General features: G+C 48.8%; 1 protein-coding gene across 1 annotated transcript in view; it reads left to right on the plus strand.

The window, feature by feature from the left end:
• Positions 1-10204: 10204 nt before the first annotated feature.
• AHCYL2 (adenosylhomocysteinase like 2) overlaps positions 10205-13463 on the plus strand; it is a 38421-nt gene continuing 35162 nt past the window's right edge. Inside the window, exon 1 of the mRNA XM_038752846.1 lies at positions 10205-10307. Coding sequence (XP_038608774.1) covers positions 10251-10307 — 57 coding nt within the window. The 5' untranslated portion in view covers positions 10205-10250. The remainder of the gene's footprint in view (positions 10308-13463) is intronic.

Genomic DNA, 13463 nt, shown 5'->3' on the forward strand with positions numbered 1-13463 from the left:
ATGTTGCCAAATTGTACTTCCCAAGCGCTTAGTCCAGTGCTCTGCACATAGTAAGCGCTCAATAAATACGATTGATGATGATGATGAGAGAAGGGGGAATGTGTCCCTGGAGCTGGGGTGTCCAGCCCCAACTCTTGGGAGGCCATCCCAAGAGCTTAAGAGAAGCAGCATGGCTTATTGGAAAGAGCCCGGGTTTGGGAGTCAGAGGTCGTGGGTTCTAATCCCGGCTCCACCACTTGCCAACTGGGTGACCTTGGGCAAGACACGTATGTTCTCTGTGCCTCAGTTCCCTCATCTGTCAAATGGGGATTAAGACTGTGAGCCCCACGTGGGACAACCTGATTATCTTGTATCTGCCCCAGCGCTTAGAACAGTACTTGGCACATAGTACTTGGCACATAGTCTCCCCCTTTTAGACTGTGAGCCCACTGTTGGGTAGGGACTGTCTCTATGTGTTGCCAACTTGTACTTCCCAAGCACTTAGTACAGTGCTCTGCACACAGTAAGCGCTCAATAAATGCGATTGATGATGATGATAGTAAATGCTTAACAAATACCGTTATTGTTATTATTATTATCCAGTGCTGTGCAACTTGGGATGTGGAGCTAGAGAAGACTACAGTTTTTGTTTTTTGTTTTTGTTGTCTGTCTTCCCCTTCTAGACTGTGAGCCCGTTGTTGGGTAGGGACCGTCTCTAGGTGTTGCCGATTTGTACTTCCCAAGTGCTTAGTATAGTGCTCTGCACAGAGTAAGCGCTCAATAAATACGATTGAATAAATGAATGAATGCCTTTCTGGCTCCATCCCTATCGTGTGCTGCTTTCTCCACCCAACTGTTTCCTAAAGCTGGAGTAGTTTTAGATAGAAGCAGAAAAACCACAGGGATCCTGCTGCAGTGAGGCTTCAGTTATTTAGTAGCAGTAATAATAATAATAATAATAATGATAATAGTAATAATGGCATTTGTTAAGCTTACTATGTGCAAAGCACTGTTCTAAGTGCTGGGGAGGGATACAAGGTGATCAAGTTGTCCCACGTGGGGCTCACAGTCTTCATCCCCATTTTACAGATGAGAAGTTAAGTGACTTGCCTAAGGTCACACAGCAGACGTGGCAGAGCTGGAATTCGAACTCATGACCTCTGACTCCAAAGCCCGTGCTCTTTCCACTGAGCCACGCTGCTTCTCTGCAGCGATTGCTTTGTGCAAAGCATCATACTAAATGTTGGTAAATATACAACGGTGGGAAACAGAGAAGCAGCGTGGCTCAGTGGAAAGAGCGTGGGCTTTAGAGTCAGAGGTCATGGGTTCAAATCCTGGCTCCGCCAATTGTCAGCTGTGTGACTTTGGGCAAGTCACTTCACTTCTCTGGGCCTCAGTTACCTCATTTGTAAAATGGGGATTAAGACTGTGAGCCCCCCGTGGGACAACCTGATCACCTTGTAATCTACCCAGCGCTTAGAAGAGTGCTTTGCATATAGTAAGCGCTTGATAAATGCAATTGAAAAAATAGATATGGTCACGGGCTGTCAGTCTCAAAATATGAAGAGAAGAGCCAGGACTGGAGACAGGCAAGTAAGGAGTGATGAAACTATAAAACATTAAAAACACTATACAACACTGGTGGGCACAGAGCATGTGAGGAGCAGTGGCTTTCGGTGGTGTGGAGGGGTGTGGCAATTACCGGTGGACTTGCTTGGCTATGGCAGAGTACTTGCCTCTGCTGCACTTTGATTTAAAGCTTTTCCAGCCTAACTTCTGTTTCTCCCCCAGATAAGCTCTTGGGACCTCTTCTTTTTCTCCTCCCCCCACCCCCTCACCCCCTTAGGTGTCCTTATGTGTGTGGGAGGAGTCCTTGATCACCCTACAGCTCACGACAACTCAGGGCACAGAAGGGTGTTGGGGGGGTAAATGGGGGACAAGTCCATATTTTGGCATTTTTAAAATTTAAAATTCTTAAAAATGACCTTTTATAGTTGAGAGCGAGACAGCCTATTTAAAAGCAGCCTCACTGGACACTGCTTTGAAAAATCTAGTCAGGTAAAATTCCCGAGTTTTAGGGATCTTACGGGATGTGGGTATGACCTTAAAAATCCTAGCTGGAAAGTTCAACCGCCCAGTAGACTAAGAAGGAAGGAGTTTTAGATCAGGGAAGCAGCAGAATTCCCCCATATCCCCCATAGAGAAGCAGCGTGGCTCAGTGGAAAGAGCACGGGCTTTGTAAGCGCTTAGTACAGTGCTCTGCACATAGTAAGTGCTCAATAAATACGATTGATTGATTGATTGATTGGAGCCAGAAGTTATGGGTTCAGATCCCAGCTCCTCCAATTGTCAGCTGTGTGACTTTGGGCAACTCACTTCACTGTGCCTCAGTTACCTCGTCTGTAAAATGGGGATTAAGACTGTGAGTCCCCCATGGGACAACCTGATCACCTTGTAACCTCCCCAGTGCAGTGCTTTGCGCATAGTAAGCAGTTAATAAATGCCATTATTATCATATCCCACACAGGAAGCTGGTCCCGCCGATAATAATAATAATAATTGTGATAGTTAAGTACTTACTATTTGCCAAGCACCAAAGTGCTGGGGTGGATAAAAGCAAATTGGTTTGGATGCAGTCTCTGTCCTACATGGGGCTCACAGTCTTAATCCCCATTTTACAGGTGAAGTAGCTGAGCCCCAGAGAAGTTAAGTGATTTGCCCAAGGCCACACTACTGACAAATGACAGAGCTGGGATTAGAACCCAGGTCCTTCAGATTCCCAGGCCCATGGTCTATCCACTAGGCCACAGTGCTTCTCTGTAATCGTAATAATTACGGTTCTTGTTAAGTGTTTACACTGTGCTATGCTTGGGGTAACAGGTTGGACACAGTCTTGGGAAAGCCATACCAGAAGGGACTCCAGGCCTTCCTGATGCCAGAGTGCAGGTGCATTTAGTCTGTCAGTTCTTGCCCAGAGATAGATCAATCAATCAATCAATCGTATTTATTGAGCACTTACTGTGTGCAGAGCACTGTACTAAGCACTTGGGAAGTACAAGTTGGCAACATTTAGAGACAGTCCCTACCCAACAGTGGGCTCACAGTCTAAAAGATCTCTTTAGCCTTCTTTAAGGAAGATTTACATCCTCCTTAAGCAAGCACGATGGGCAGTTGTTTTTCTCCACCAAGTCAGGCATCCTTGACTCCGCTCTCTCGTTCACCCCTCACATCCAGTCCGTCACCAAAACCTGCCGGTCTCACCTCCGCAATACTGCCAAGATCCGCCCTTTCCTCTCCGTCCAAACCGCTACCCTGCTCGTTCAATCTCTCATCCTATCTCGACTGGATCACTGCATCAGCCTTCTCTCCAATCTCCCATCCTCCTGTCTCTCCCCACTTCAGTCCATACTTCACGCTGTTGCCCGGATCGTCTTTGTGCAGAAACACTCGGGCATGTTACTCCCCTCATCAAAAATCTCCAGTGTCTACCAATCAATCTGCACATCAGGCAAAAACTCCTCACCCTGGACTTCAAGGCTGTCCATCCCCTCGCCCCCTCCTACCTCACCTCCCTTCTCTCCTTCTCCAGCCCAGCCCGCACCCTCCGCTCCTGTGCTGCTAATCTCCTCAGTGTGCCTCGTTCTCGCCTGTCCCACCATTGACCCCCGGCCCACGTCTTCCCCCTGGCCTGGAATGCCCTCCCTCCGCACATCCACCAAGCTGGCTCTCTTCCTCCCTTCAAAGCCCTACTGAGAGCTCACCTCCTCTAGGAGGCCTTCCCAGATTGAGCCCCCTCCTTCATCTCCCCCTCCTTACCCTCCCCATCCCCCCTGCCTTACCTCCTTCCCCTCCCCACAGCACCTGTATATATGTATATATGTTTGTACATATTTATTACTCTATTTTATTTGTACATATTTATTCTATTTATTTTATTTTGTTAATATGTTTTGTTTTGTTGCCTGTCTCCCCCTTCTAGACTGTGAGCCCGCTTTTGGGTAGGGACCGTCTCTATATGTTCCCAACTTGTACTTCTCAAGTGCTTAGTACAGTGCTCTGCACACAGTAAGTGCTCAATAAATGCGATTGAATGAATGAATCCTCAGCGCTCCATCTGCATCCCAGAGTCTGATTAGCCACTTTTCCGTATGGTACTGCAATGATGTCTGTTCCTTCCATCCATTCATTCAGTAGTATTTATTGAGCGCTTACTGTGGCGAGAGCAGTGTACTAAGCACTTGGGAGAAAGCAGCATTCATTCATTCAGTCGTATTTATTGAGCACTTAATGTGTGCAGAGCACTCTACTAAGTGCTTGGAAGAGAAGCAGCATAGCTTAGTGGAAAGAGCACGGGCTTGGGAATCAGAGGTTGTGGGTTCTAATCCCAGCTCCGCCACTTGTCTGCTGTGTGACCTTGGGCCTTGACTTCACTTCACAAGCCTTCAGTTCTCTGTGCCTCAGCTCATCTGTAAATTGAGGATTAAGACTGTGAACCCCACGTGGGATAATGTGATTACCTTGTATCTCCCCCAGTGCTTAGAACAGTGCTTGGTACATAGTAAGCACTTAACAAATACCATTATTATTATTGCAATACAACAATAAACAGTCACATTCCCTGCCTATAAGGAGCAGTGTAACAAAGACACATTCCCTGTCCACAGCCTCTCCCCACCCATCCTTTATCTTCTTGAATTTGGGGAGTTCTTCAATCCTACTTCAGTATGGTATCTTGCATTGATCCTAATCGAATCCCATTCTGTTCGTTCCATCTGTCTTGATCATTTGGATCATGATTATGTCCGGTAAAGACCTGGCAACCCCAAATGATGAAGATGCCAGGGTAGGTAAATATTGTGCTTCTGTCTCCTTTTCTCTGTCTTGGGGCCCTCAACAGGCCCAGCTCTCCAAGATTGGCCTGAGCCTTGAGCGGGTTCCCTGAGGCCCCATCCCCAGGGTCGCTCCAAGAACTTTAAAATCCCGGAAACTGGCTTGGGTTCTGGGAAAGGGCAGGCCCAGCTCATGCCAGGCTGGGCACACACATGGGGCACTAGATAGCCTGCCCCATTTCTAGCAAATGTCGGGACTGTAATTGTGCCACCTTCATCATCATCGGTCACCATCATTAACAGCATTTATAAAATTCTGATCACACTAAGAGCACTTTCTAGACACGTTGAGAACATACACAGACAAAAGCCGTGCAAATCCTACTCTTGAGGAGCTTTCAGTCTAACAGGGAGACAAGCCAGCAGACACAAATCACTAAATATGCATTATTAGGCTTTGATTGTAGGCAGATTGGCTCCTAGTCATTGTTTTTGGAGGCTCTTTCCTTAATCAGTAGCATCTACTTCACCCCTACTGTGTGTAGAGTGCTGCTTATATTGCTCACAGACTCTTAGCACTTTCTTTACTTACATTTACTTGCTCTTATTTGTCTATCAATCCTTCCAAATCCTTCCTGTCAGCAGCTTAGTATTGTTTATTTCTCCTCCAACTCTTTCTGAATACCTTGTATCTGCCAGCATCCCCCCACTAAACTGTAAACTCCTTGAGAGCAGGAGGCATCTGCTGTTACTCAGTTGTACTCCCCGAAGGGCTTAGTTCACTGCTCAGCTACCAGTAGTCAGTCAATAAAAAGTATTGATCGATTGGTTAACGGAGTAATACGTCTTCTAGCTCCCAGTCCCAGCCACCAAAGCCCTATTGTCGGAGCCAAGAAGCCGTCACCCAGACAGAGTTGCCAAATGGGAGGCAGAGTGTGTAGGCCCAGCCACATTGGCTCTGTTTCCCCCCGGCACCTTTGACATGTTTCACCCACATTGTGATGGTATCGATGTCAACAACAGCCACCGTAAACTTTCCTCGGGCATTTGTGACTGCCAATGGGTCTTTGGCTCTTCGCAAACAGGAAATGTCACTAGTTTAGTTTCGCCTGGGTCCTGCCTGGCAGCTATCTGGCAAAACTTCTTGCACTACTACCTTTCCGTCTCTCAGATCTCAGCGTGAACTCAGAGGAAGAGAAGAATTTTGGGGTCTCTGGGAACGCTTGCACCAGCATTTGGGGGCAGATAAAGAAGATAATTAGGGGGGGACTGTCTTTCACCTGCTAATTTGTAAAGGTAAATGTAAAATAGGAATTGCCTCTTTCAAGAGCCCTGTTAGATTCCCACTCCCTGCCACCCCCGGACCATAATTCGTTCGACTCATCTTTTCACCTACCTTTCTCATGCCTGTAATGTATTTGCTCATGGGAGCTCATTTTGGGCTTTGACCTTTCTGATTTCACTGAGTAATCTTTAATCTCCTCAAGTCGTGCCCCCATATCTAATATACCCTGTTACTCCCCCATCAGTAATTTAAGTGTCTGTCTCTCACCACCCCACCCCCCTACTGCAAACTCAATGGGAGCTGAGATCATTTCATTTAATTGTCTTATGCTGTCCCAAACTCTGAGTATAGTGTGCTGCCTGTAGCACTCATAAATGCTACTGATGATCTTACTGATGAGTTCCTTTGGCAAGCCCTCAGGGAGGCTGCAGACATCAGGTTTGCAGCATCTGAGAGACATTTGTTGAAGCAGAAAGTGTCATTGTGACAGTCTCAGGTGGGACCCAAGAACCTCTTTCTATGTCAGGGTGCTCCTTGGTTCTTAATAATGGTATTTGTTAAGCATTTACTACGTACCAAGCACTGTACTAAGCACCGGGTTAGAGAAAATGAGCAATGTGGCCTAATGGAAAAAGCCTGGTATTGCATTCATTCATTCATTCAGTCGTATTGAATGAATCCCAACTCCACCACATACCCACTGTGTGTCCTTGGGCAAGTCACTTAACTTTGCTGTACTTAAATTCCTGAGTCTGTGAAATGTGGATTCAGTACCCATTCTTCCTCCTAATTAGACCATGAGTCCCTGTGGGACTTGATTACCTTGTATCTATCCCCGCGCTTAGTATATTGCTTGGCACATAGTAAGCACTTAACTAATACCACTGACTGTGTCAGATCAAACACTGTCCCTGTCCCACTCAAGGCTCACAGTCTGAGAGGGAGGGAGAACAGATTTCGAATCCCCATTTTACAGATGAGAGACCCGAGTGAGACACAGAGAAGTTAATTGATGATGATGGTATCTGTTAAGTGCTTACTGTGTGCCAAGCACTGTTCTAAATTGACTTGCCTGAGGTCACCTGGCAGGCAAGTGGCAGAGCCAGGATTAGAACCCTCGTCCTGTTACTCCCAGGCTTGTGTTCTTGCGGATGGGTTGCCAGGCCCCCAGCTCTGGGAGCTCACCCTAGTCCTCTGCTAGCAGTCCTCCGTTCATTTTATGATGGGGTTTTGCATGTAAGCTAGCTCTCTTCCTCCCTTCAAGGCCCTACTGAGAGCTCACCTCCTCCAGGAGGTCTTCCCATACTGAGCCCCCTCCTTCCTCTCCCCTCCTCCCCCTCTCCATTCCCGCCCCGCCTTACCTCCTTCCCTTCCCCACAGCACCTGTATATATGTTATATATGTTTGTATGTATTTATTACTCTATATGTTGCCAACTTGTACTTCCCAAGTGCTTAGTACAGTGCTTTGCACACAGTAAGCGCTCAATAAATATGATTGAATGAATGAATGTTCTTTCTGCTAGGCCATACCCTTCACCTCAGAGGCAAGCAGGGAAAAGTGGAAAAAGTGTATGGTGGAGAGCAGATTTTCCCTCTTCCACCCACCCACCCACCACCCTCCCAATTTGCAAATCTCCATCTTCATTGTGACCATACTGCCAACCAAATCTAGGCCACTGTCACCCCAGCCCACAGTGGCCGTGGTTTAACCTGCTACAAAGTCCTCTCCCTCCCTCTAAGAGACTTTTCTCTCTCGGGTTCCTGTTCCCCGGTCTTCTGTTGTGATGTCCAGTTGGGGTGTAGTCCCCCCATGGTTCAAGTCCCCCCATCCAGTTCTTGCTGAAGAGGCCGTATGGTGTTGCTTTTACCTAGGGAATAGTATTTAACTCTGACATAGCTTTGGAAGTGCTGCTTTCGGCCTCAGTTTGGCATGTAAGTGTCGCTCGGTGGTATTACTTTGGTTTTGAAGTTTTAGTGAAAGTCGGTTTTCCCCTATCCAGTTCACACATTCCTCTATTGAAGTCCCAGTCCCTGGGAGTCGGAGAGGTCCCCAAAGAGTTCCACATGGGAAAATAAAATAAATGTTAAGTGCTAGCTAATGAGCCCTTCTTGGACTCAGCCAGCCTGGTGGTTCTGAGCCTGGGGATGAGGTAGGCTGGGCTAAAGGAAAACCTGACTGCGATTGCGTTGGGATGCCTTTCTGATGTTTATAAACCCTCTTGTTAAGAGTTATTTGAGGCAGGGGTAGAGAGAGTGAGAGAGGATGAATCCTGACCAGGCGGCTGAGGCCCTGATCTATATATATATATGTATGTATTTAATAATAATAATGTTGGTATTTGTTAAGCGCTTACTGTGTGCAAAGCACTGTTCTAAGCACTGGGGGGAATACAAGGAGATGAGGTTGTCCCATGTGGGGTTTACAGTCTTAATCCCCATTTTACAGATGAGGGAACTGAGGCACAGAGAAGTGAAGTGACTTGCCCAAGGTCACACAGCAGACATGTGGGGGAGGCGGGATTTGAACCCATAGCCTCTGACTCCCAAGCCCGCGCTCTTTCCGCTGAGCCACGCTGCTGCGTAGTATTTGTTAAGCACTTACTATGTGCAAAGCACTGCCCTAAGCGCTGGGGTGATACAAGGTGATCAGGATGCCCCACGGGGGGCTCACAGTCTTAATCCCCATTTTACAGATGAGGGAACTGAGGCACAGAGCAGTGAAGTGACTTGCCCAAAGTCACACAGCTGACAATTGGCAGAGCCAGGATTTGAACCCATGACCTCTGACTCCAAAGCCCGGGCTCTTATCCACTGAGCCACGCTGCTTCTCTAAGCACTTACTGTGTGCCAGTCACTATACAGAGCACTGGGGTAGGTACAAGCTAATCAGGTTGGACACAGTCCATGTCCCACATGGCTCTCACAGCCTTAATCCTCATTCTACAGGTGAGGAAACTGAGGCACAGAGAAGTGAACCGACTTGTCCAAGGTCACACAGATAAGTGGCAGAGCCACAATTAGAACCCAGGTCCTCCTGACTCCCAAGCCTATGCTCTACCCAGTAGGTCGACTTTATTTGCGTCACCTCCTTAGGATGAAACCTCTTCGTTGGAGAGAGGGCTTGGTGCGTGGGCCCCAGTGGGGCATTCACGTCCAGAACCCTATTGCCACGCTGCTCCACCCTAATGCCAACGCGCTCAGAAACGTGGCACTGCCAGTGTTGGATGATCTCTGTAATCACTGAGAGGGAACACCAGCCAGATTGGGGATCCCCACTGAGCCCTGTGCTTCTCTATCAGCTCTCACTGGACTCCTGTCTGGCCGCCCAGCTTTTGGAGGCTTCTCGCCCGCTGAGAAGCTTCCGTGTCAGTGCCAGGAGGCCCGTGTGCCCCGCCGGGATAGGCAGGCAGCCAGCAGAGGGAGGCAAGGCCCAAGGATTTGCTCCCTCTCCCTGGAAAGCTTATTAAATCCGATTTTTCTTGCAGCAAAGCTTCTCTGGCTGCCTCCCCAAACCCTGCAATCAGAAGTTAACTTCCACGATGCCAGAGTTTGGTTCCAAGCCCCTCGCGCGAGCCGGTGGGGGCACCGCTGCCTTCCGTTGACGCTCCAGCTCCCGTCTGCCGTTCCGAGCCGAACCGAGCGGCCCCTGGGAAGTGGGAGCTCCTCCTTGACCTTGCTCCTTATTGATCTCGGTATCAGCACTTCCAGTGACGTGTCCCCGAGGGGGCGGGGGGGAAGCGACAAGCACCACACACAGAGAAAAGGAGGCAGGCGTCTGGCAATTTTGCATTGTGTTGCAGCAGAAAAGCAGCCCGGGAGGAGCTGGGGAGAGTGGCCGGGGGGCGGTGGGCAGTGCCCTGCTAAAGGACAGAGCCCGGGCTAGGAATCCTGCATCCGGTCCCAGATTGGAAGCAGAAGCGGGAGGCATTGCCCCCATCCGTTTCAGGGACGTCCCTCTGACTGGGGCTCTTTGACCTCCAGGCCCGATTTGAATAGGAGGAGGCCTTTGTCTGAAGGGGGTTCAGCCTGACCCTAACTGTAGCAGCTTGAATAACAAGGTGTCCAGCCGCTCCTGGGGCTGGGCCGAGCATACCTTCCTCCCAACCCACTTCCCCTGCTGCACCCGGATACTCTTAAACTACCCCAGCCTGCACCATGGAGAAGTGGAGTGGTGACACGGGCACCTCTGCTTTCCACATGCCTGAATGGATGGTGAGTCCATTGATTGCTTTTCTTTTCTCCCTGCTCCTTGAGGTACTAGTATGAAAACCGTCCCTGCCTGCCAGGGGTGAGTGCTGCCCGCCCCCCACCACCACTTCCTCCCCTCCTCCCCACCCCCAGTCCCTTCCAGGATTAGTAGCATGGGAAGCCTTTTCTAACCTCAAGCCAGAGAGCTGGAGTGGGGGGTCGTGCTGGCCAACTGAAGTGGTTTTCTTTTCAAAGGTGGGGCACGGCGTTGCATGGGGTGCCAGGATCGGGCATTTGAGAGTCTGCTAGTCAAAGAGCTGTCTGGGACTCTAGGAGTCAGGGGCCTTCAGCCCCTGGCTTACTGGGTGACGTTGGGCAAATCATTTAGCCTTTCTAGGCCTCAGTCCCTTTGAGTCAGTCGGTGGTATTTATTGAGCGCTTAGTGTGCATAGAGGTCTGTATTAAGTGCTTGGAGGAGTACAGTAGAATCGGTAGGCATGATCCCTGCCTTCATGGAGTTTATAATCTAGTGAGGATTTATATACCTGCCTTTGGCTAACACCCTAGGATTGTTGGGAGGGCAAAAATCAGATCAGTAATGTGAAAGCTTGAAGGCATTTTATTTTCCGCTGGCCTCTGCAACTGAATCTGTTTGTTATTTTTCTCACTCAGGATGGGGTTGAAGGATCCAGCTGGGTTGGGGTGAAGGCCAAACCATGTCCTATAAATAGTACTTTTATTTTCTAAAGAACTTGAAGGGGTTAACTCAGTCTTGCAAAAATGGTCCCCTCGAAATGCATTGGCCCACCAAATTTCTTTACAAGCAGAAAAGTTTTTCATCTGTTTTCCAGCGTCAGAGCCGGGAGATGTTTGGCAAGGTACATGAAATGGCCTAAACAATCTAGTTTAGGGACCAATTCTGGATCTTTCGCAGGGTTCCAGGCCCTGCTGGCCTCAAAACAGAATCTTCGGGAGGGATGAGATTGAAAGTGAAGGCCCAGCCAGCACCTTTTCTCCATCCTGTCCCTACTGCTTTTATGCGCTCAGTCAGCAAGAGTGTCCAGTTCTTTCCAATGCCGCCTCCTGCCCAGAATCTTTTTGGGGAATCTTGTCCTGGGCTTTGGAACATTTGAAGGAGGGCAATGCAGTCCCAGTCTAAATCAAGTGGTTGTTCTGGAGCGGTGAAAATCCTCACAATAGGTAGAGCAATAACAGCCCCCCTCTACTTCCTGCAGGAGATTACAGTGGACTCCTAGACCTCCATTACCATAGAAGCTTGGGATCAATAAAAATTTCCCAGAAACTACAATTGCTGAAAGGGACAGATCTCACCATTCCACCTCCAACAGTCTCTCTAAAGATAAGCCCTTGCCGGACTTTAACCCCATTTACTGGGCTTTATGTGCCGCTATCAGGAAACCGCCCTTTGGAGATTTGATGGAGGCTTTTGTTCAAGGGCAAGATTAAGTTTTGGGGAATCAGATTCTGGAGAAGTGACCTTTAAAGGGTTTGTGGGCACTCCCCTGGGTGGATAGAGTACCCAACCCTTCCGGGATCTGGGGGAGTAGAGGTGCCAAAGTACTTGTGGAGGGGAATCGAAAGGAAACTGTACAGCATTAGACAATATTGTGTGATGAAGGAACTCAGATATTTTTAACTTAGCAGATGCTTTCTTCCAACTTAAAACACACGACAGTGAATGCTCTTCCCCTGCCCTTTTTTAAGAGGACGCTGGTGGGATGGGTGACCCAGACACACTTTCTTCAGCCAGGGAGAGAGAAAGGAGCCACCTTAAGCTGTCCAAGATCCCTTCTCTTCCCTCTCTCCCGCAATCTCCCAACCCCTCGATTATCCACCCCAAAACCTTTGCCTCCACATTTCACTTCACCTTGAAGTTCAGGTTATTGCTTTGGGAGAAGGGTAATCCACTTTACTGAATTTGACAACAATGGGGAAGGCCGGGGAGAGGTTTAGCATTTACCACCCAGTGGTCCCACCTTTGTTGATCCTGGAGAATCTCAGCAGAAAAACTTGCGCATAACACAAGGCACAAGAGACCTACATATAACACCCCTTAGCCAGCCTGAGGAATCTGAGTTAACTTTTATGGTGCACAGACTAGCATTACTTCCCACCCAGGTTCCCTATTGTGAGGTTACACACCCAGGGCTTCGGGCTGTAATTGGTAAGGGCAGAATTCCTGAGGTTTTTCAGTTGCCCGGCCGTAATTTCAAAACCCTTGGAGTAGGAGTAGTTTTAGTGAAAGTTGGGTTTCCCCTGCCCACCTCACACAATCCTATATTGGAGGTATTTGAAGTCACATACTTCCCCCCAAGGGTTCCAAAACTAGAGAGGAAAATATGGAGCGGGGATTACTGCTGGGCTCATCCACTCTGTGGGTTCTTGCCCTAAGGGTGAGGCCTGATTGGGTTTGAGTTGGGCTCGGTTCTAGAGGCCTTTCTGGCTCCCTTCAGCTCTTGTTAAGGGTTGGACTTAGAGGGTGGAGGGAGAAGGGAGAGAATGAATTCTGACCAGGTAGCTTGGGCATTGATGTTTTCACACCTGCTCAGCAGTCCTCTTGGGTCCACATGGATCCACTACACAGGTGCAGAACCACTGCCCAAATGCATTAGTGTCATACCTCCCAACCTTTCATTCAGTCAGTCAGTCATATTTATTGAGCACTTATTGTGTGCAGAGTACTGTACTGTGCGCTTGGGAGAGTACAATACAACAATAAACAGACAAGTTCCCTGCCCACAATAAGCTCACAGTCTAGAGGTGGGGAGACAGACATTAATATAGATAAGTAGATTACAGATATGTACATAAGTGCTGTGGGGCTGGGAGGGGCTGCCCTTCCCGCTGGGTAGGATTTAATTTTCAAGCTTCTCCCGAGGGAACCTTGGTTCCACCGAACTCTGCTCGTGCTGGGCAGAGACCAGGCCACAACAGTCCGGCCCAAAAGGTGTTGACCACTTTTTGTGGCCTCTCCTCGGTTCTAGTAGAACTGCCATCCATAATCCTCCCATCCCCTGTGCTAGGGCCAAAGCCCAGCAAGAGCATCCCTCTATTAGCAGACAAGAGCACCGGGGCACCTGCAAAACACTTGCCCACTCTGCCCTGGTGGTCCGAGGCCCTAGATAACAACCACCTGTACTCACGTCTCCAGTTCCCTGG

Source organism: Tachyglossus aculeatus, chromosome 10 (assembly GCF_015852505.1).
Source record: "Tachyglossus aculeatus isolate mTacAcu1 chromosome 10, mTacAcu1.pri, whole genome shotgun sequence".
NCBI classification, from domain to species: domain Eukaryota; kingdom Metazoa; phylum Chordata; class Mammalia; order Monotremata; family Tachyglossidae; genus Tachyglossus; species Tachyglossus aculeatus.